General features: G+C 43.9%; 1 protein-coding gene across 3 annotated transcripts in view; it reads right to left on the bottom strand.

The window, feature by feature from the left end:
• LOC126482284 (uncharacterized protein ZK1073.1) overlaps positions 1 to 25,186 on the bottom strand; it is a 564,828-nt gene that overhangs the window by 101,800 nt on the left and 437,842 nt on the right. Inside the window, exon 1 of one of the 3 annotated variants that reach the window (XM_050106274.1) lies at positions 16,340 to 16,390. The exons of the other annotated variants lie outside the window; for them this stretch is intronic. Within the exon in view, the coding sequence (XP_049962231.1) occupies positions 16,340 to 16,360 (21 nt within the window). The 5' untranslated portion in view covers positions 16,361 to 16,390. Of the gene's footprint in view, positions 1 to 16,339; positions 16,391 to 25,186 lie in introns of those variants that run through there. 3 annotated transcript variants of the gene reach the window in all.

The following is a 25,186-nucleotide window of genomic DNA, read 5'->3' as shown; positions in this document are numbered from 1 at the left end:
CGGAACCCTACATTTCAGCAGGATAATGCACGACCGCATGTTGCAGGTCATGTACGGGCTTTTCTGGATACAGAAAATGTTGGACTGCTGCCCTGGTCAGCACATTCTCCAGATCTCTCCCCAATTGAAAACGCATGGTCAATGGTGGCCGAGCAGCTGGCCCGTCACAATACGCCTTTCACTACTCTTGATGATCTGTGGTATCTTGTTGAAGCTGCATGGGCAACTGTACCTGTACACGCCATCCAAGCTCTGTTTGACTCAATGCCCAGGCGTATCAAGGCCGTTATTAGGGGCAGAGGATGTTGTTCTGGGTACTGATTACTCAGGATCTATGCGCCCAAATTTCGTGAAAATGTAATCACATGTCTGTTCCAGTATAATCTATTTTTCCAATGAATACCCGTTTATTATCTGCATTTCTTCTTGGTGTCGCTATTTTAATGGCCAGTAGTGTATTTAACATTGGAAGATCACAGGTTAACGTAAGCGCGAGATAAGCCATTGCAAATGTGAAGTGCTGGTACATTAATAACCGGTTCAACCGCCAAAATGTTGAATGCAGGCACGCAAACGTGCATTCATTGTATTGTACAGGTGCCAGATGTCAGTTTGTCTGGATGAGTTCCATGCCTGTTGCACTTGGTCGGTCAATATAGGAGTGATTAATGCTGTTTGTGGGTGACGCTGGAGTTGTCGTCCGGTGATGTCCATATGTGCTCTATTGGAGCCAGATCTGGTGATCGAGTGGGCTAAGGCAACATATTGACACTCAGTAGTGTTGTATTATAAATGCGGCATGTGGGACAGCGTTATCTAGCTGGAAAACACCCCCTGGAATGCTCTTCATAAATGGCAGTACAACAATTCGAATCACTGGACTGACGTATAAACTTGAAGGCATTTGGTGTGATAGCTACGAGAGTGCTCCGGCTGTCATAAAAAAATCGCGGACCAGAGCACACCTCCAGGTGTAAGTCCAGAGTGTCCAGCAAGCAGACAGGGTGGTTGCAGGCCCTAAACTGGCCTCCTTCTAAACAACACTCGATCTTATCTGCCAGCGAGGCAGAACCAGCTTTCATCGGGAAACACGGCAGACCTCCACGTTGCCCTCCAACGAGCTCTCGCTTGACACCACTGAAGTCGCAAATGAATGTGGTTTGGGGTCAGTGGTATGCACGGTACAGGACGTTTGGCTCGGAGTCGTCCTTGAAGTAACCTACTTCTAACAGTTCGCGTTGTCACTATGGTGCCAACTGCTGATCAAATTGCTGCTGCAGATAAAGTACAATGCGCCAGAGCCACGCGCCGAACACGATGGTCTTCCTTTTCGGTAGTGCCACGTGGCCGTCCGGAGCCCGGTGTTCTTGCGACCGTACATTCTTGTGATCACCGCTGCCAGCAATCATGTACAGTGGCTACCAAGTCTTTCTGCAGTATCGCAGAAGGATCATCCAGCTTCTCGTAGTCCTAACTCAGCAAGGTGTTGAGAATGGTGTCTTTGTCGCCTTAAAGGCATTCTTGACTATCATTAACTTACCAAGTCCATTGAAAAGGTAACTAATGCTCACGACCGTTACAGTGTGTATCTAAAGAAAACCTGATTTGCATCGCCATAGTGGGCTTACTGGCGCCACTCTTGTGCGACTGGCACCAAATGTGAATAGATGTCATCTTTAAGACGTAGAAGCACGCCTACCAACATTCGTTTATGACGCACAGCTCTTCTTGGTGTTGTAATTTTTTTCGGTCAACGTATTTTTCGTCCATATAGACAATTGGACGGCACCAAGTCTGTACTCCAGGATACTTTTTAAGTGAGCAATTCGTTTTGCCCTGATACTACTTTATTCCTGGAGAACTTTTAGGTTATTTGTCATCTTCTTACGAAGTATTTTCATACTTCTAAATTTTATTAATCTCAATAACGTTTTATGAATTTACTTCAAAGTGCGTTATCTTTTATCTGTAATGTAGTAATAATTCAGCGAACAGCGAAGGAATTGTTCGTCAGGAACTGTCAAAACTGGCCCTCCAATACCTTCTGGCCCATTTGCGAGGCGTTGAAATATTGAGGATTCACCTGTCTGGAGTCTCCACAGTTCTCTCTTGATTCGCCGAACGGGAGTTAACGATACATCAGTTGCTCGGCCACTTCTTTCAATGTGGAGTTAAGTTTCAATGGATCGCCTAGAACAGCTTCTTTCTTGTTTTTTTTTCAAATTATTGGCTGTCACGAGTTGCCCATTCAGTCAGCTCAGCACTGGAATGTCAGCTGTGTCAATACAAAAGTAAAGACAACACAGCACCCAGTCCCCGAGCAGAGAAAATCTCCTACCCGGCTGGTAACTGGATCAGCGCCTGCTTCTTTCTTCATTAACTGATAGACACTATCACCTTTTATGCTCTACAAGTGGACCGCTCCACCTGACTTGATGGTAACACATCCGACGCTTGACATCGACTGCGCGGAGTGTATTGCGTATCGTGTTTACGGTGTTCACGACTGTCTGCATGAACTGTACATTCTCTGGGCTCTTCGACTATTGCTTCAGCCGCACCGTAAACAAAATGTATGTCTCGCAGTTCCCGATGTGTATCGCGCTCCATCTTGACACTGCAACTGTTATGCAGGCACAAGTGCTACCTGCTGTTTAGTGAGTCAGTGTCGAAGCGAGGCGCATGAGAAAGATAGGTCTTGGCGCCTACGCCACGGCATGTAACACGACGAGTGCCAGGAGCCGCCTCCGGCAGGGAGCAACTATTTTAGACGAGTTTGCATGTAAATGTATGCAAGCTCTCGACAGCACAGGACGAAGTTAAGACCTTTACTGCGTACCTTTTCAATTACGCCGCGCGGAATGGCCTCGCGGTTTGAGGCGCCTCCCGCCGGAGATTCGAGTCTTCCCTCGGGCATGGGTGTGTGTGTGTTGTTCTTAGCGTAAGTTAGTTGAAGTAGTGTGTAAGTGTAGGGACCGATAACCTGCAGTTTGGTCTCTTAAGAATTCACACACATTTGAGCATTTTTTCAATTACATAATTGCTTTCCCGGGGTCCTGAACGGAATCGAGCGTTCGCAAAGTGTGGCAGACAAGCCCACTAGTGTGACGTCACAAGTTCGTTGCAGGGCCCGTTGTTGTTGTTTTTGTTGTTGTCTTCAGTCCTGAGACTGGTTTGATGCAGCTCTATATGCTACTCTATCCTGTGCAAGCTGCTTCATCTCCCAGTACGTACTGCAGCCTACATCCTTCTGAATCTGCTTACGATTTTTACCCTCCACGCTGCCCTCCAATACTAAATTGGTGATCCCTTGATGCCTCAGAACATGTCCTATCAACCGATCCCTTCATCTAGTCAAGTTGTACCACAAACTCCTCTTCACCCCAATTATATTCAATATCTCCTCATTAGTTATGTGATCTACCCATCTACACTCCTGGAAATTGAAATAAGAACACCGTGAATTCATTGTCCCAGGAAGGGGAAACTTTATTGACACATTCCTGGGGTCAGATACATCACATGATCACACTGACAGAACCACAGGCACATAGACACAGGCAACAGAGCATGCACAATGTCGGCACTAGTACAGTGTATATCCACCTTTCGCAGCAATGCAGGCTGCTATTCTCCCATGGAGACGATCGTAGAGATGCTGGATGTAGTCCTGTGGAACGGCTTGCCATGCCATTTCCACCTGGCGCCTCAGTTGGACCAGCGTTCGTGCTGGACGTGCAGACCGCGTGAGACGACGCTTCATCCAGTCCCAAACATGCTCAATGGGGGACAGATCCGGAGATCTTGCTGGCCAGGGTAGTTGACTTACACCTTCTAGAGCACGTTGGGTGGCACGGGATACATGCGGACGTGCATTGTCCTGTTGGAACAGCAAGTTCCCTTGCCGGTCTAGGAATGGTAGAACGATGGGTTCGATGACGGTTTGGATGTACCGTGCACTATTCAGTGTCCCCTCGACGACCACCAGTGGTGTACGGCCAGTGTAGGAGATCGCTCCCCACACCATGATGCCGCGTGTTGGCCCTGTGTGCCTCGGTCGTATGCAGTCCTGATTGTGGCGCTCACCTGCACGGCGCCAAACACGCATACGACCATCATTGGCACCAAGGCAGAAGCTGAAGACGACACGTCTCCATTCGTCCCTCCATTCACGCCTGTCGCGACACCACTGGAGGCGGGCTGCACGATGTTGGGGCGTGAGCGGAAGACGGCCTAACGGTGTGCGGGACCGTAGCCCAGCTTCATGGAGACGGTTGCGAATGGTCCTCGCCGATACCCCAGGCGCAACAGTGTCCCTAATTTGCTGGGAAGTGGCGGTGCGGTCCCCTACGGCACTGCGTATGATCCTACGGTCTTGGCGTGCATCCGTGCGTCGCTGCGGTCCGGTCCCAGGTCGACGGGCACGTGCACCTTCCGCCGACCACTGGCGACAACATCGATGTACTGTGGAGACCTCACGCCCCACGTGTTGAGCAATTCGGCGGTACTTCCACCCGGCCTCCCGCATGCCCACTATACGCCCTCGCTCAAAGTCCGTTAACTGCACATACGGTTCACGTCCACGCTGTCGCGGCATGCTACCAGTGTTAAAGACTGCGATGGAGCTCCGTATGCCACGGCAAACTGGCTGACACTGACGGCGGCGGTGCACAAATGCTGCGCAGCTAGCTCCATTCGACGGCCAACACCGCGGTTCCTGGTGTGTCCGCTGTGCCGTGCGTGTGATCATTGCTTGTACAGCCCTCTCGCAGTGTCCGGAGCAAGTATGGTGGGTCTGACACACCGGTGTCAATGTGTTCTTTTTTCCATAACCCAGGAGTGTAATATTCACCATTCTTCTGTAGCACCACATTTCGAAAGCTTCTATTGTCTTCTTGTCCAAACTATTTATCGTCCATGTTTCATTTCCATACATGGCTATACTCCATACAAATTCTTTCAGAAACGACTTCCTGACACTTAAATCTATACTCGATGTTAACAAATATCTCTTCTTCAGAAACGCTTTCCTTGCCATTGCCAGTCTACATTTTATATCCTCTCTACTTCGACCATCATCAGTTATTTTGCTCCCCAAATAGCAAAACTCCTTTACTACTTTAAGTGTCTCATTCCCTAATCTAATTCCCTCAGCATCACCCGATTTAACTCGACTACATTCCATTATCCTCGTTTTGCTTTTGTTCAAAATGGTTCAAATGGCTCTGAGCACTACGGGACTTAACATCTGAGGTCATCAGTCCCCTATAACTTAGAACTACTTAAACCGATCTAACCTAAGGACAGCACACACATCCATGCCCGAGGCAGGATCCGAACCTGTGACCGTAGCGGTCGCGCGGTTCCAGACTGAAGCGCCTAGAACCGCTCTGCCACTCCGGTCGGCCTTGCTTTTGTTGATGTTCATCTTATATCCTACTTTCAAGACACTGTCCATTCCGTTCAACTGCTCTCCCAAGTCCTTTGCTGTCTCTGACAGAATTACAATGTCATCGGCGAACCTTAAAATTTTTATTTCTTCTCCATGGATTTTAATACCTACTCCGAATTTTTCTTTTGTTTCCTTTACTGCTTGCTTAATATACAGATTGAATAACATCGGGGAGAGGCTACAACCCTATCTCACTCCCTTTCAACCACTGCTTCCCTTTCATGTCCCTCGACTCTTATAACTGCCATCTGCTTTCTGTACAAATTGTAAATAGCCTTTCACTCCCTGTATTTTACCCCTACCACCTTCAGAATTTGAAATAGAGTATTCCAGTCAACATTGTCAAAAGCTTTCTCTAAGTCTACAAATGCTAGAAACGTAGGTTTGCCATTTCTTAATCTAGCTTCTAAGATAAGCCGTAGGGTCAGTATTGCCTCACGTGTTCCAACCTTTCTACGGAATCCAAACTGATCTTCCCCGAGGTCGGCTTCTACCAGTTTTTCCATTCGTCTGTGAAGAATTCGCGTTAGTATTTTGCAGCCGTTACTTATTAAACAGGGCCCGTATTTCTCGCGAAAATTTGGAAATTTGTAGTAAGTTCCTATGGGACCAAACTGCTGAGATCATCGGTCCCTAGGCTTACATTCTACTTAATCTAACTTAAACAAACTTACACTGAGGACAACACACACACCCATTCCCGAGGGAGGATTCGAACTCCGAAGAGGGAGGGGGGAGGAGGGGGGGAGCCGCGCGAACCGTGGCATGGCACCTGAGACCGTGCGGCTACCCCGCGCGGCGTTTCTCGCAAGCTGTGTGTCGAAGAGTATGTCTTCCAAACATATTACATATCTCAAACTAACGTTTGGTCTAACAACGTTAGACACAACGACTTTTATCGGCTCCACTCGTGTGTTATCTACGCTCTCTCTGTGTTCACGCATTGTGGTTTTCCGGCGCACAGTTGTTTTACGAAATATATTTGTTTTTGTCTCCCGTGTCGCCCATGGTAGTCTGCGCACTGAATGTTAGCACACCCTGCGGATGTTCAAAGTCAAATCGTTCCTCAGTTGCGTCTATATACATGTAGACGTGTTCCGTCTATACAACTATAATAAAGCCAATAGTTTCTCACTAGCGCATCGGAACATAGTCGCAAAAAAGAAGAAGCAACCAAAGAAAAACAAAAATATATTCACTTTGGGGATATGATAAATAAAAGAATTTAATAATGAGGCGCAAATAGTATTTACCGCCTGTGTTAAATCTTTTGACAGATTAAACAGAATTAAATTCTGGTCAATAATACAAGAAAATGAAATCGCTGCGCAACATTGGATGCGGGGCATAATAAGCTTATACAGTGAAACTATATTTGTAACAAAAACAGGGAATAAAACACATAAGAACGGTATTATAACTAACTAACGAGTTAAACAATGTTGCAGTATTTTCTCCAGTTTTATTCAATGCAAAATATGAGTAGAAAAGACAAAAATAATGGCATTCCGAGCAAAATAACAGGTGCGATAAAAATAGTGGCAGAAAACAAAATAATCGAGCGAGTAAGTCATTTTAGTTACAAGGCTGTGACATATCTACTGATCATGATAAAGATGTGAAGAATAAAACGGCAAAATTTCAAGGTGTCTATACAATAACAAAAAGAACATTATACAAAAAGACAACTAAAGAAACGCAATCGAAATTCTTCAAAACACTAGCTGGTGGATAACAAACGAGAAAGACATTAATAGAAAATTGACTTCAGAAATGGAATTTCTCAGGCCAAATCAAAAAAACTAAGATATCAGAAATGAGCTTAAAATATTTGCAGCAACAGAGAAAGCCGACACGTACAAGCAGAAATGGGAGGATGATATAAACAGAATGCAAGAAGGCACATATGCTAAAAAAAGTTTTGCTATATACCCAAAGGGGTAAGGGACATAGGTCGACCTATACTATGTGATTAAAAGTATCCGGACACTCCCAAAAACATACGTTTTTTCATATTAGATGCATTGTGCAACCACTTGCTGCCAGGTACTACACATCAGCGACCTCAGTAGTCATGGGACGCTCCGCGGAACTCACGGTCTTCCAACGTGGTCAGGTAATAAGCAGACATCTATCCAGACAATCACGCAGCAATTCTAAACTGCATCAGGATCCACTGCAAGTACTATGAAAGTTAGGCGGAAGGTGAGAAAACGGATATCATGGTCGAGCTGCTGCTCATAAGCCACACATCACGCTGGTAAATGTCAAACGACGCCTCGTAAAAACTGGACTACTGAACAGTGGAAAAACGTTGTGTGGGGTGACGAATTACGGTACAGAATGTGGCGATCCGATGGCGGGGTGTGGGTATGGCGAAAGCCCGGTGAACGTCATCTGCCAGCGTGTGTAGTGCCAACAGTAAAATTCGGAGGCGGTCGTGTTATGGTGTGGTCTGTTTTTCATGGAGGGGCTTGCACCCCTCGTTGTTTTGCGTCTGCACAGGATTACATTGATGTTTTAAGCACCTTCTTTCTTCCCACTGTTGAAGTGCAATTCGTTAATGGACTGACCTGCACAGAGTCCTGACCTGAACCGTATAGAGCACCTTTGGGATGTTTGGAACGCCGACTTCGTGCTAGGCCTCACCGACCGACATAGATACCTCTCCTCAGTGCAGCACTCCCTGAAGAACGGGCTGCCATTCCCCAAGAAACCTTCCAGCACCTGATTGAACGTATGCCTGCGAGAGTGGAAGCAGTCATCAAGGCTAAGGGTGGGCCAGCACCATATTGAATTCCAGCATTGCCGATGGAGGGCGCTACGACCTTGTAAGTCATCTTCAGCCAGGTGTCGCGATAGTTTTGATGACATAGTGTATGAAACTACGGAGCTAAGAAGCTGAAAGCGGAACTGGCACCTCGAACCTAATCCATGAATGTGGATGACTATGATGATGATGTGATGATAATGATGACGCTTCATGACCAGTCAAATAACATAAAAACCCTTGAGAAGGTAGAGCGTGCTTCAGTTTGAATAGGACAATAACACGAATTTCTTGCAAGTTTAATAAGGAAGCTAACGAGATTAGAGTTGCAGACAATTCATTCTGCAGGGGAAAAGGCTTGAGTTTCAATAAAGCGTGGGACCCAGCGCTCAGATTACTTGAATCACGTCGGAAAACATGTCAATGATCTCTCTATTCTCAGACAAATGCCTGTTAAGGGTGTTTTTTTGGCAAAATGTATGGGTATTGCAATGCTACATTTTCTTTACTCGTAGGCTGTTTACGATTTGGCTTAGCTGTTTTTAGGGTTTTGTAACAGTGTAGATATAATCGGAACACTTACAGGATCCCTTTGTTGTCTGCCGGTCTATGTGACTGTTCGATTGTTAAAAACCCTTTTTCGCAGGAACTTGTAGACGTACCAAGTTGAAATTTATGTCACATACTGAGGTCTATGGTCTCTTGGAGACGAAAAACGTTGAAGCTTCTCAGTCAATGCATTAAAAAGATACGGCTACTTACATCACATATTTTAATACTCGCAAACTCGCTCATTAAAACCTATAGGTTACTTCCCGTTGGCCTACATCATAAAATTTGGCAAGAAGGAAGGTTTAACAGTATGAGCAAAGAAAAAAATCCGGAAATTGTTAATTTGTAATTATATTATGTCATTTGGTATCCGATGCCAGACTTGAAATTAAAACAACAAGCAGTTCTGAATTCAGGCTCACTGCGTCGCAATGGAAAAAGTCAAACATCGGGCAAGGAATGACTTTATTGCTCATAAGCCGCGTTTCAGAATTTATCCAATATCACATATCCAAGAGCGATTAGTCATGTTGATAAGGCGTTTCCAGTTGTATGTGAAACAAATTTCCGCAGACTAGTTGGCTATCAGCGGCAGCGAAATCGGTCTGCAGTCACCTTCAAATGCCGGCTCTCTGAATTTCCTCAACAATGTTCCCCGAAAAGAACTCGCCTTCCCTGCACGAATTCCCGTTGCAATTCTCGAAGCATCTCCGTAATACTAGAGTGTTGCTCTAATAGCCCGCCTCTGAACAGCTTCGATGTCTTCCTGTAATCCGACCTGGTCGAGCAGGACTCAATAACAAGTCCCATCTCCTTGATTTCCTACCGTTTCGCAGTTCCTTCAGTTCCTACTGTTCATAAACAATAAATTATGGTCAGAGCCTACATCTTCTCTTGGAAATGTCTTACACTTTAAACTCCGGTTCTGAAATCTCTGTTTCACCATTATATAATCAACCGAAAACATCCAGTGTCTCCAGTTCTCTTCCATGTATATAGCCTTCTTTCATGAATCTTAAACAGAGTTATTTTATGTACAGTAGTTAGAGGAGAACGCAGCTGTATTCGTAGATTACACTGTAAGAAATACTGTAGCCAGTAACAAATTTTTTAGAAATAATAATAATAATAAGCCGAACACTTCATTCTTGGTCTTCCTCTCTTATTTTTTTTTCTCTTTTGATCTTGTACACATCCGGCCGTCGTGGCCGAGAGGTTCTAGGCGCTTCAGTCCGGAACCGCGCTGCTGCTACGGTCGCAGGTTCGAATCCTGCCTCGGGCATGGATGTGTGTGATGTCCTTAGGTTAGTTAGGTTTAAGTAGTTCTAAGTCTAGGGGACTTACGACCTCAGATGTTAAGCCCCATAGGGCTTAGAGTCATTCGAACGATTTTTGCTCTTGTACACATTGTTATTACCCGTTTTTCATATAGCTTAACCCAATTTTTCGCAGAATTTCGAAGATCTCGCACTATTTGACATCGTCGAACGCTTTTTCCAGGCCGACAAATCCAACGAACGTGTCTTGATTTTTGTTTGGTCTAGCTACCATTATCCTACAAACAAGTGCGAATTAATTTTTCGGTTTGAAATTAACCTCAATTATAAATGGACACTATATGTAATGGGGCCATCTATAAAGTGTGAGACTGAAGTAAGAGAACGAATGTTTTTTTTTTTTATCGAGAATAGCATCTTTAAAATCACATTACAAAGGAAAGCATAACACACAAGTCCGCAGCTCGTGGTCGTGCGGTAGCGTTCTCGCTTCCCACGCACGGGTTCCCGGGTTCGATTCCCAGCAGGGTCAGGGATTTTCTTTGCCTCGTGATGACTGGGTGTTGTGTGCTGTCCTTAGGTTAATTAGGTTTAAGTAGTTCTAAGTTCTAGGGGACTGATGACCATAGATGTTAAGTCCCATAGTGCTCAGAGCCATTTGAACCATAACAAACAAAACACATCAATAAAATAAACATTACTTTTTATTTTGATGTTATCGTAACAATTCACATCATAATTGGCTGTAGCTATGCTTCATTTACTTAAAACTGTTTTACATAGAAGCGCAGCACATGAATGAAAATCCACATTATGTGCAGAGATACGTTGGATACACATCTGAAACCCAAGAACTCATAGGAGAACAAGCTTTTGTGTGGTTGAAGCATGTGATACCCCTAGCTTCTAGGTTGTACTCGTAAACGTATTATACTTGGTTCGTTTTGGTTCTCTAGAACGGACTTCTCGATTCCTTGAAGTTCGCGATTCTGTGCCTCACTATCACACTATCCACGTAACAGTAAATTGTATGGAGTATCAAATTCTTATCTTCAGCAGTACTACTTGATGCTATCCGAGCAGCCTTAAAAGCCGGTGGTTGCCGCATGAGTTGACCACGCACTGTGAAAGATAGAAAATTGAATTCGCTATCCATAGTGAAATTTTCACTCTCCAGTCTGCACCGCAGTGTGGCTTCGTGACACATTAAAACATCTTGCCCTGCCAGAATTCGAACCTGCAGTGTTGTCCTACCCGTGCAGGATTATTACCAACTTCAGTCAAATTTCACCGTCGAATTGGTAAGGGGGCACTTTGGTGTAGATTCTGAAAGAGTAGTTTCAGCTTAAGCGATAAAATTTATTATTAATTCTAGAACTAATAAATGAATTTGTACACACCAGTACAGTCACCCAAGTTGTATGGGCAAAGGGTTGGTGATTTCAAATAACGTACAAATACTTTATTTAACAGTCACAATCGCAGTGCTATTGCCGGTTAGACATGAAGGTGTCTCCTGGTACCATTCCACAGGTTTCGCTAAAAAGCTGTCGAAGACGGTCTGTTTTTTAATAATAAGGCGTCTGTCTTACAATGAAATAATAATACTGAAATCCGTAATAGCAGTTGACTGAACGTTGTGAGTTTGACTAACGAATAAAGATATTTATACCAAGATAGCTGGTAATACATTCTCTGTAGATGATCATATTCCCCCCCCCCCAAAAAAAAACCTCCGTGAACTACGAACCTTGCCTAGGTAGGGTGGCATGTACGCCTCAACTGTATAAATATTCACACCGTAGGCGCGAACACAACGAATGGGTAATTGTGGAAAGGCCAGACTAACCCCTGGTTCCTCAAGAGGAGCAGCAGCCTTGCCAACAGTTTCAGGGGCAACACTCTAAATGATTAACTGATCTGACCTTGTAACATCACCTGCGAACGGATGAAAGCAAGAGGCAACCACAGCCGTTACTTTCCCCGAGTGCATGCAGCTCTACTGCATGGTTAAATGAGAACTGCATCTTCTTGGGCAAAATATTCTGGAAGTGAAGTAGTCCCCCTTTCGGATCGCTGGTCGGGGACTACTCAGGAAGATGTGGTCATCAGGAAAAACGAAACTGGTATTCCACGGATCGCAGCGTGGAATTTTAGATTCATTAATCGGATAGGTAAGTTAGAAAATTTAAGAAGCGAAAAGGATAGGTTGAAGTTAGATATATTGGGAATTAATGAAGTTCGGTGACAGATTGAACAGGATTTCCAATCACGTGAGTACAGGGTTAAAAATACAAAATCAGATAGGGGTAATTCAGGAGTACGTCTAATAAAGAATAATAAAATAGGATTGCGGGTAAGCGTCCATGAACTGTTAAGTGAACAGATTATCATTGTCAAGACGGACGAATTCGACAGCCACGACAGTAGTACAAGTTCATATACGCCAAGTAACCCCGCAGACGATGAAGAGACAGAGAGCATGTGTAACGAGATAAAAGTAGTTATTCGGATAGTTAAGTGAGAGGAAAATTTATTATGGATTCGATAGTAGGAAAGGAAAAGAAGGAAAAATAATAAGAGAATATGGAATGGTGGAAGAGAATGAAGCAGGAATCCGCATGGTAGTATTTTCCGCAGAGCATAAGTTAATCATCTCTAACACTTGGTTTAATTACACTGTAGGAAACAATGTAACCAGCCACATGTTTCTTTTAGAAACGATTTTATTGTTCCTTTACTAGTTTCAGCCTGTGCTCATCGTCAGATGGTAGCGTTGATATCTTGGCAAGTTTTATAGTTGTGTCCTAAAATTTTTATCTGTCACCTATCATTTCTTTCACCTCCGACAATGTTTGTTGACAGGCAAAATGCCAAGTACCATCAGGGTTCGGAGTCCACTTAATCTGTTGGTCTTGCTCTAACTGGCTTGGTGAGGCAGCTCAAAGGTCGAAGGAAGGGAAGTTTCATGAATTTATTTGTAAAAGTATAGACAGTGCAAATTAAAATGTCCTGTGGTGCCTCTCCTGCTCCAAGTCGGCCCGTTTGATGTCCTACCCCCCTTAATCTGTTGGTCCTGCTCTAACTGGCTTGGTGAGTCAGCTCAAAGGTCGAAGGAAGGGAACGCCATACAACTTCCAACAGAAAGATGCCTTTTAAAACATTGTGGTGTTCAATATAACATTCGGCTTGATGACAGCTTTACTTTTTGCATAACTCTAAAATTAATTTGTAAAATTAAACGACGTCAGTATTTTCATTAGAAATTTGTTTCAAAAAATTTGATCCTCTTGTGTTTTCATAACCATTTTTAATATTAAGTTTTAGCGAAATCCTAAGGGGTTATGTTGATGCGAATACAAAGTATCCATGATCAAATTCTTTTTATATATAATACATCTTTTAATGAAATATTGGTTTTTTCTTGTATAAGAAGTGAAAGAGTGAAATCCGTTGCCAAAACCTCCTTAGTAAGACGCAGCTGGAAACAAACGAGATTCGACAACTTTTACGAGAACAACAAACTGTTACCGTTCCGTTCTCGAGAGCTGCCGACACGAACCGATCCCCACAACGTGAAAAGGGAATTGTTCTTCTCGGATTTGGTACTCGAATACTCGCCGTCAGAGCTCGACAGTACCGAGAACATGTTGGGTCCGACAGCTCTTGAGTTTCGGTTCACAAACTGCGCAACACTACAGCATGATCCAGTTCGCAAGCAGGTACAGACGCATAAGAGTACGACAGCCCCTAAGACAGCCAGAGGGATGTTTGGAAAAAAATGACGTACTATCTTTGGACTTCAAGTTATTGACTGATTTTGTTGTTGACTTTTTTATTTTAACGGCACAGTCGCACGAGAATTTCACAATGCCGTCACCATTTTCCCACCAGGCAGTGATCATCTTCAGAGTGTCAATAGATAAAAACTTACATTGCTTTAATATTATTAATTATTGCTAGTTTCCAATAACTTCATTGTTTAATGTGTCCACATCACGATATGCCCATGAACCACCTATCTCATCATGCCCCCCTACCGTTCAGGGAAGCAGCGAACATATGCTTTTTGAAGAGTAGAATGACAGAGCGAGCCAATAATAAGAAGGTACTGAATCGAATTAGGGAAAACAGTCATTTATGGAAAAAATTGACTAAAAGGAGGGATCAGTTGATAGGAGACACCCCGAGGCATAAAGGAATCAGTTTGGTCGTCGACAGAAATGTGATGGGAAAAACTGTGAAGTGAGACAAGGGGATGAATGCCGTAGGCAGGTTCAGTTGGATGTAGGTTCCAGTGTTATCCCGATGCGAAGAGGCTTGAACACGATAGACTGGCGTCCAGAATTGCATGAAACCAATCTTCGGACTGAAGAACACAAGGGTAATAATCTGATGTAGGTGGCTACATGGTAATTTTTATAGATTCTGTAATGATCATTTGTTTCCTTTAGAGTTGCTCCCTACCAAAGCTATTCAAAAAATGTTAAAATGTGTGTGAGATCTTATGGGACTTAACTGCTAAGGTCATCAGTCCCTAAGCTTACACACTACTTAACCTAAATTATCCTAAGAACAAACACACACACACCCATGGCCGAGGGAGGACTCGAACCTACGCCGGGTTCAGCCGCGCAGTGCACGACTGCAGCGCCCTAGACCGCTCGGCTAATCCCGCGTGACCAAAACTATTCTTTAGTTTTAATACAATAGGTAAATGAAGTAGTAAATGGTGGCGTAGGCGTTAGTATTAGTAGCAGCAGTAGAGAAAGAAACATAAATGAACATGTGAGAGAGAAACTGGGAGCCGCTACTTCTCTTTATTTCATTTTTATTTGTTTGTTTTACATATCATTAGAACCGCACTTCAGTATCCCTACAAAATATAAATTGCATTTTATAAGCAATAAAAATTAGTTTATGGTATAATTTCAGCGCTTTTAAGTAACCAAATCAGTTACTTCCGATGCAAGTACTGTTTACATCCACAAACATTAAAAAATCTACATTACTATTGCTGTTTTTGTAATCCATAGTAAGATATTCATCACGATCAAACGCAAGAGTTTTCTGCTATTATCGATAAGTGCGACAGTTGTTTATGGATATAGAAATATGGTATACCGGGGGATCAAAAAGTCAGTATAAATTTGAAAACTTAATAAACTAGAGTCCCACAGGAGCGAGAAGCGTTGTACCGTCTAGAACCTGAGTGAGGATATACAGGGTGATCAAAAAGTCAGTATAAATTTGAAAACTGAATAAATCACGGAATAATGTAGATGGAGAGGTAAAAATTGACACACATGCTTGGAATGACATGGGGTTTTATTAGAACAAAAAAAACTATTGCTAGACGCGTAAAAGATATCTTGCGCGCGTCGTTTGGCGATGATCGTGTGCTCAGCCGCCACCTTCGTCATACTTGGGCTCCCAGGTCCCCAGGTTACCTTAAGTCGCAAGTGTATCGTGATCGACCGACATCTCTAGGGATGCTGAAAGACAATATCCGACGCCAATGCCTCACCATAGCTCCGGACATGCTTTACAGTGCTGTTCACAACGTTATTCCTCGACTACAGCTATTGTTGAGGAATGATGGTGGACATACTGAGCATTTCCTGTAAAGTACATCATCTTTGCTTTGTCTTACTTTGTTATGCTAATTATTGCTATTCTGATCAGATGAAACGCCGTCTGTCGGATATTTTAAGAACTTTTGTATTTTTTTGGTTCTAATAAAACCCCATGTCATTCCAAGCATGTGTGTCGATTTGTACCTCTCTATCTACATTATTCCGTGATTTATTCTGTTTTCAAATTTATACTGACTTTTTGATCACCCTGTATATCCTCACTCAGGTTCTAGACGGTACAACGCTTCTCGTTCCTGTGGGACTTTAGTAAGACGCTGATTTCGTAGCAAACGTAGCGATCCAAATGAGGCAACGCCCGGTAAGTATGCAACACAAACAACGTATAAGTAACGTGGTTACGACCTAAAGTGGCCAAAGCTACCAGGAAAACTACCATACTTGTGATACCCTACGGTAGTATTACAACTCTAGATTCCTGTCTTTATCTGTTGACCGTCTCAGATGAACATAGTCTCGCTGAAGCTGATTACGGCACTGTGGTATAAAATATTACAGAGATCAAGGGACGGTGGAAAATTTACCAGCCACCGTGATCCGCCTAGCGCACAGTGGTCGGACGCAGCTGGGTTCGCTCAAGAGCCGTGAGCAGCCATCGCTCGCTAGGAGCGGTGCGTAAAGCGCGGCTACGTACCGCCAGGTCCGCGGCCGCCATGGCGCCGCCCCAGTCTCCGCGAATCTTCCGCCTTCCCTGCCGCCACCGCCGCTGCCAGCCTACTGGTGACCGGGAGGCCTCAGGACGGGGGCGCGCGCCGCTGCGGCCACCGCGCATGCGCGGGCGTCGCTCCGAGGGGTGGCGGCGACGGCGGCGGCGGCAGCGGCGGTCACTCCAGGCCTCGAGATAACGACGCGGCCCACCCACGCTTTGGGGCACGATCCGCGTGCGTCCGCGGAGGCTCACCTCTCCAAACGGCGGAAGGGCAGAAGCACAATCAGCAGCGGCAGTTCACGAGACAAGGGAGAAAAGTTCCTGGTCTTGCTCTTGGGGTCTATTTATTCTGTACTGTCGTGAGACATACCCACGACAGAGTATTCGATACTCGATACTAGACAAAATTGCGTATGAACGTCTGACACTTGCTCCTGAGCAATGTGCACGCTAGTGTCTGTCGGCAAATGAATGTTGCGACAGGTGAAGAAGTGGACACTGTACACAGAGGTAACAATAGTCATGCGATACCTCCCAATAATGTGTCTGACCTCTTTTAGCCCAGCGTAGTGCAGTAACTCGACGTGGCATGGACTGAACAAGTCGTTGCAAGTCCCCTGCAGAAATAGTGAGCCATGCTGCCTCCATAACCGTCCATAATCGCAAAAGTGTTGGGTAGCAAGTGTGGTGTCACCGCCAGACACTACACTTGCTAGGTGGTAGCCTTTAAATCAGCCGCCGCCCGTCAGTATACGTCGGACCGGCGTGTCGCCACTATCAGTGATTGTAGAGCGAGTGCCACCACACGGCAGGTCTAGTCTAGAGAGACTCCCTAGCACTCTCCCCAGTTGTTCAGCTGACTTTGCTAGCGATGGTTCACTGTCTACATACGCTCTCATTTGCAGAGACGACAGTTTAGCATAGCCTTCAGCTACGTCATTTGCTACGACCTAGCAAAGCGCCATATTCAGTTACGATAAGAAATATCTTCAAGACTGTATTCTGAACAGATAATATTGTGAATCATGTACCGTCATCATTAATGGATTAAAGTTAAGTATCAAACTAATTACGTCTCGCCGGCCGGAGTGGCCGTGCGGTTCTAGGCGCTACAGTCTGGAGCCGACCGACTGCTACGGTCGCAGGTTCGAATCCTGTCTCGGGCATGGATGTGTGTGGTGTCCTTAGGTTAGTTAGGTTTAAGTAGTTCTAAGTTCTAGGCGACTGATGACCTCAGAAGTTAAGACGCATAGCGCTCAGAGCCAATTGCGTCCGCTTTCTGAATACTCATTCCTTGTCATGTTCCAGACCTCACGTCAGTATAGTTCTTCCCTCCTCACGCCAGCCTGAGTGAGCTAAAATGCGTGCATTTTGGCCTCCACTCGTTACACGGTGTCGGCTCTTCTGCTAACACAAAAGCAAGATTTTGAGCTCGGACTGACATCTCGATTACCTCCCGTAAATGTTCGATGGGATTCATGCCGGACGATCTCGCTGGCCAAATCATTCGCTCGAACTGTCCAGAGTCGTCCGAATCGCGAACAACTGATGCCCGGTGACATGGCGCATTTACATCCATAAAAATTCCACCGCAAATGATTGCATATGGTCTGCAAGAAGCCGAACGTAACGATTTCCAGTCAATGATCGGTTCAGCTGCACCAAAGGACCCAGTCCATTCCATTTAACCACAACCCACACCTTTATGGAGCCACCGCCAGTTTGCACAGTGCCTTGTTGACGACTTGGGCCGCACTCGAATCCTATCGTCACCTGAAATCGGGACTCATCTGATCAGGCCACGGTTTTCCAGTCGTCTAGTTCAAATGGCTCTGAGCACTATGGGACTTAACATCTCAGGTCATCAGTCCCCTAGAACTTAGAACTACTTAAACATAACTAACCCAAGGACTCCACACACATCCATGCCTGAGGCAGGATTTGAACCTGCGACGCAGCGGTCGCGCGGTTCCAGACTGAAGCACCCTAGAACAGCTCGGCCACACCGGCCGGCCAGTCGTCTAGTGCCCAACCGATAAGGTAGAGGGCCCAGGAGAGGCGCTGCAGCCGATCTCGTACTGTTAGCATAGGCTGTCATGTTGGTCGTCTGCTGCCATATCCCATTAACGCCAAATTTCGCCGCACTGTTCTAACGGATAGCTTCGTCGTACGTTCCACATTGATTTCCGCGATAATTTCACGCAGTGTTGCTTGTCTGTTAGCACTGAAAACTCTACGCAAACGCCGCTGCTCTCGGTCGTTAAGTGATGGCCTTCGGCAACTGCGTTGTCAGTGGTGAGAGGTAATGCCTGAAATTTGACATCCTCGCTACAGTCTTGACACTGTGGATCTCGGACCACTGAATACCCAAACGATTTCCTTTTGTCTACAACTACCATTCTCCCGTCAAGCATCATGATCACATCGGAAAGCTTTTCACATAAATCATCTGAGTGCAACTGACAGCTCCGCCAATGCACTGCCGTTCTATACCTTTTGTACGCGATATTACCGCTATCTGTATACGTGAATGTCGCAATCCCATCAATGTAGTTATATACACTATCTGATGAAAAGTATCCAGACACCCATTAGTGGGCATTATTATGTGGTGCGTTCACCCCTCTCCCTTAGCTTGAAATCTGTTGGCGAACATTTCAATCAGGTGTCTGGATGTCTGTGGAGGAATTACAACCCATTCTTCCTCAAGAGCCAAAACCAGAGAAGATAGTAATGTTTCTCACTAGGGTCTGAAGGAAAGTCGACATTCTAATTCATCCCAAAAGTGTTCCACAGGGTTCAGGTTGGGGCTCTGGGAATTCCATCTCCGGAATATTGCTGTCCGCAAGCCATTGCCTCACAGATTATGCATTATATAACAGGTTGCACTGTCATGCTGATACAGCCTTTCATAGTCTCCGAACTATTCCTCTACTGTACATAGTACAACAAGCTGTAAAATGTATTCATATCCTTCCAGATCTTGTGTTTTCTTAATCGGCAAACGGGGTTCACATCCTTACCAAGAGAGACATCCCAACACCGTTGCACGATCTCCTCCATACATCAGCGTTGGCACTACACATGATGGCAGGTAACGTTCTCCACGCACTCATCAAATCCAAAACCTCACATAGGACTGCCACTCCAAATCGCCGTCTTCCAGTCATTCACTGTCCAATGGCATCGCTCTTTACTTCGCCTCAAGCGTCACTTAGAGCTAGCTACAGACATGTGTGGCCGCTCGATCATTCTATCCCATTCTTTTTAACTTTCTGCGCACAGTCTTTGTGATAGCCGGACTACTGGTAGCTCTTTGAACCATTTTTGAACCATTTTATAAACAATGTCTCTTACGAATCCCCACAAGAAAAAATCCAGACGCGTCAGGTCTGGCGAACGAGCCAGCCATGACACATCTCCTCCGCGTCCAATCCAACGATTTGGGAATTATCTCTGCAACTCATTTCTAGCTATCAGCGAAAAATGTGCCGGACACCCATCGTGTTGATACCACATTCTGTTCCTTGTTCCTAAAGGTATTTCTTCCAATAACAGACCTAATGTTTCTTGGAGGAATGTGGTGTACTTCTTACCATTAAGATTTCCTTCGAAGAAATAGGGGCCTATAATTCTGTTCTCCAGGATTCCACACTATACATTCACCGACCACGGTTTTTGGTGTGCAACTTGCCGCAGCCAACATGGATTAACGCATGTTATGCAAATTAACATTTCTATGGTTCGTGAATGTAGCCTCGTCAGTAAATAAAATCAAATTAATAAATGTGTCATCCCTCTGAATCTGAAGTTGAGCCCATTGGCAGAATTCATTGCGACGCATACAGTCCGTACCAGTTAATTCATGGTGGAGAGTGATTTGGTAAGGATGATGTTTATGGTGATGCTGAACACGAAAAACACTACTCTGGCTCATGCCAGATTCTCTTGCGATTTGACGCGAACTAACACAAGGATCTCGAACCACAGTCGAAAGAGTACCAGTTTCCGTTTCCTCGTTAGTAACTTTCCTTTGCCAGATATGTTTCCGATGCGTTAAAGATCCACTTGCTCTCAATTTATGATCATCATCATCATCATCATCATCAGTTATCTGCTATATTAGCAGGTCCTTTGCCTCTCCATTTTCTGCGATCCATTGCTTCCTTCTTAAGGCTGCTGTATGTTGTACCGTCCATCATGTCATCCAGTATCTGGAATCTCTTCCTTCCTCGCTTCCTTTTCCCTTCTACATAACCTTCTAAAACTGTTTTTATCAGTCCGTCATTCTTTCTTAATATATGCCCAATCCATTTATCATACACATGTTTAAATGTACGACGTGTAGGGTCAGTACGTTGAGAATATCTTTCAGCGTATAAGTCTCTAGCTCTCACTGAATTTCGTTGGCATTCTCTGTAAATGAGAAGCATATGGAATTGTTCTTCGAAGAAATACATCATTCACATTCGCTTGATTCGACGATACTAGTCTTACAGTCCATATGCGTGTTGTATTGAGAAACCGTCGAATGGTGTTTGCATATCAATGGCACGTTTGATGGATAGCTGTATTCGGCAGATATTTACTATTTGCACGATATACGAGAGAGAATTGTCAGAACATCTGTTTCAATAAGTGCCGAAGTGATGAGGAATACCTCTCAATCCATGATAAGAAGATTGCGGCATTGGATTGATACCAATGGTCATCACTTCGAACACCTTCTGTAAATGGAAGTTCATGCCACCTTTGTGACATTCGTTGACCTTCAAAAGACCTTACTGTAACACATCATTGGATTCGTCTCTAGCGGTTCTAGGCGCGCAGTCCGGAACCGCGCGACTGCTACGGTCGCAGGTTCGAATCCTGCCTCGGGCATGGATGTGTGTGACGTCCTTAGGTTAGTTAGGTTTAAGTAGTTCTAAGTTCTAGGGGACTGATGACCACCGTAGTTAAGTCCCATAGTGCTCAGAGGCATTTGAACCATTTTTTTTATTCGTCTCGATAGCCGCTATCAGAATATAAGTACCAAACTATAGCATCACATTAAAAAAAAAAGTTGACCTTCACATCACTGACGCGACCCCACCTAGCAACAAAAAACCAACGTCATATTATGGCCCCCGTTGTCCTTTGCAACATTTGTCCCACAAACTTTTCAGCTACTATCATACTTTCGGAGTTATTCTAGGTCGCAATAGTTAGGGACTCACCCTGTCTTAGGGGCTCACCCTGCCTATTGGTCGATTCCACGTTACATAAGGTGTCTGCACACTTTTGATCAGATACTGTATGGGCCACATGGTTCTTTTACGATGTCGGATATCATGGTTACAATTATTTTTGATGTCAGATTTGATATCATATTTCTGAATATAAAGTCCCATACAGGATGCCTTTTGTACCATAACTTTTTGGATCGCAGCTTAGATGCGGCGAAAAATGCTTTTTCTACCTACTGGTGTATTCAAGAGCTATCAAAAATGCCTCGTTTTGACACGATTTATGGAACTGTAGTGTTGCAAAATATAACGTCGATATGAATTGGGCAACAAACTGAAACGCGGCAAGCTGTTCGGCTCATCTCCTTTCATTTACTTATGATAAATAATTCGACTGTATGGAAGATGGGTTAGACAGGCTCTGTCAATAGAAAAATTTAGGTAGAATAATAAAATTACGATGATTGTACCCGGTGTCTTCATTTCTTGTTTTTTAACGTTTTCTAAAAAAATTATCCTAATACTAGCTACATTCACTGCTGGGTGAGTTTTAAAATTGAGGAGCGCTTCGGTTCTGGGACACGAGTCACAATTGGCAAGTGACACCTTTGTGGGGTGAAGGAACATGGCCTCCGCAGAAGTGTGAGTGGGGGAGCGACAGGTATAGCTGGCCTTGTATTCTCTTTGGAATGTCACCTTGGCTATCATCATACTAGCACAGAGCCTAATGCGTAGTTTATTGCACATATTCACTTTCGACAGCTGAGCTGTAAGCATTTCTTCTGGACGATGGGACGCTGCCAGCAGGAGGTAGGTGTTTAGACAACGTTAACAAAAGTAAATTCAGCTGATAAACATCTCTCGTCTTCTTAAAAAATGTGGAAAAACAGCTCTGACGAACTACAGGCTCAGAAGACACCACAGAGATGGCAGCTAGCCTTGAGACAGTTTTCTAGCTTTTCCCAGGGCCTATGATGCGAGGCTTGATGCTGCATGAGAGGGCACCGACTGGTGTAATTGTTGTGACATCAGGAGGGTGTAACATGTCGCACAAACCTTTTTTTTTACGAAATTCAGCAGGAAATCGAGATTTTTTTTAATGTTGCATCTTCTTCGAGGTGTATTTCTTTAAGAAAACAATCAAGCTATTATTGGACCAATATAACTTTAAAGAAGATTGATTGCCGAGATTCGTAGTGGGAAAAAAGGTGCAGCCAGTTTTGTACTGACGAGAAGGAGAGGACTTCGTCTCTGGACATGGAGCTGAACACATCGGTACTCTGCAGTTTGCGCTCACAATTGGAACAGCAGGCTTCGTCAGCAGAGTGGGTCGAATGTTCGAGTCCTTGGCAGAGTGATTCTAGGGTCGTACTTGATGGCCGACAGCCAAGGTGTAACCATCCAACTCATAAAACACAAACGATAATAATGAGCATAATTAGCAACTCCAGTATGTCAGATCCATCACGAACTACAAGTTCAGATACATAATCGGTTTCCCTTTGTCATGTTTGTCACCACATTCTCATTTACATCGGTCTCTTCGGCTTTTTGCACAAACCATCACTGTGATTGATGTATAGGCAGGTAGAAATAAATTTCACCGAGTGAGATACATGACTATTACCTAATTCTTATCCACAGCGAGTAATTTTCCAAACTGTTAGTTCACTTTCATAGTTAATGTCCTAAGCTTGTAATCCTAGTGATTTCATGACTGATGCTTTTAGTAATAAAAAAGTGAATTGTTCACTTAAATCATGTCTTCAATTCGAGCAGGGGTTGTCTCCCTAATCGCATTTGATATTTTTCAATAATTAAGGGCTAATTCCCCACATTAATATCCACAGCTAGGGCGACGATCTTTCATACTGTCAATCAATCCGTTGCGTACATTTATATCAGCATTGGGTCTCAAGAATGTGTCTGTATCACAATTAGTTCTTATTCAGTTAAATTCATTCACACACACGCGAGGTTTCGCCAGGTAAACCAGTGTTCAGAAATATCGTGATAGAATTGTGTAACTGTATTCCAATTAACGTAATAGTTGTTTCTGAAAAACCTGAATCTTCTACAACAAAAAAGACAACAGATCTTTGACGGTATTAGCACTAGTTATGTTTTTCAGTACCATATTCACAGATGCTTTTAAAGTGCCTGAGAGGCTTGTCTATCTTAACTTTTCCAGACAAGGGCTTTCAGGCTGGCCCAAAACAACGATTGTTTTCACACTGTTGTCTCCAAAATGAGGAAAATTGTAATGTAGAAACATGTGGTACGTGTTGCAGTTCTGATGTAAACAAATTTCCATAAGTAGATCGATGTTTCGTCGGCAAACTTTTACCGATTCTAATGTAGGACCAAGTAGAACTCCATTCAAAACTGTCTTTCTGCTCCCTATACTGTATTTATTTAGGAGACATTTCTGTGTTATTATTGTTAAATATGAAATAAGCAGTCACTTTCTAAGTCATTAATTCACCAAATTATAATTTTTTTTTCTTTTTTCGTCATTTACGCAGTTTCATGCCTTGGACAGATAACTGTGCAAGCTCTTTGTGTGCATTACGTTTCTTTTGTAGCAGTCTTTAGTAGTCTTTTAACCCTTTCACTACCATTGGTACGCATATGTCCCACGACCAGAGAACCAGTGGGAATTTGCTGCCTTTTATTTGCTACGTATCAATGTTCGACTGGTAAAGAGAAGTTTACTAATTGTTTGAGGAAATTTTGTAGTTACAGACTGCAGTTGTAAGTCATGCTGTATTCAAATTTCATTGTTAATTCTCTGCTCTGTACTGTCGCATCTGATTAGTGCGCGCCTGGAGCTAGGCAACCCAATGAACAGAAATGCAAAGCGGGCTGGTGTCGCGTCTTCCCGTTAGTTCGTGTCAATGAACTGCAAGCAAGAAATCACGTTGGCTGCGTCACATACGGTGCCCATATTGAGCACTTGAAGTATGAGTTAAAAACTTGGCAAGATGTTCTATACCCTTCCCTGCACTGGAAAAGGAAACAGCGGGCCTTTTTTTCACATTTTACATCTGACTACGACATTAATTAAAATAATCATACGTTAATTACTTTCATTCCGAAAAAAATTGATAGTGAAGTGGTCAAGATGGATAATTACGTATAAGGTTCACGTTGAGATAAAACGTGCTACTCACTGAAAAATAAAAATTACCTTACCTTAGCTGGTATACTATACCATTTCCATAATCAAACAATGAAAACGTTTTAAATGTCTTATTACAGATATAGCCGAGTCGTTTCTCCGACGTTTCATATTATTGCCATAAATTACTTTTCATTCTAGATTATGAGGTAGTGAGCCAATGCAAACTCACAAATAAATAGTAACTACACAAACAATACTTATTAATACAAATGAATTAGTTTTGCAGTACTTAGGCACAGCTCTCCAAGCGGAATATCCCGTCTTAGCACTAAGATCATCACATGCTCCTTTACCAACCTGTAATGAAAAAAACGACAAGATATACTTAACAATAGTACATACATTTCAGTCATTGTTACTACACACAATCAAATACAGAACTCAGTAATATACTGTCGGAGCCTCGACATAAGTGATCAGATC

Source organism: Schistocerca serialis, chromosome 5 (genome assembly GCF_023864345.2).
Source record: "Schistocerca serialis cubense isolate TAMUIC-IGC-003099 chromosome 5, iqSchSeri2.2, whole genome shotgun sequence".
In the NCBI taxonomy this organism is placed as follows: Eukaryota; Metazoa; Arthropoda; class Insecta; order Orthoptera; family Acrididae; genus Schistocerca; species Schistocerca serialis.
This window is presented reverse-complemented; position numbering and strand designations above follow the sequence as displayed.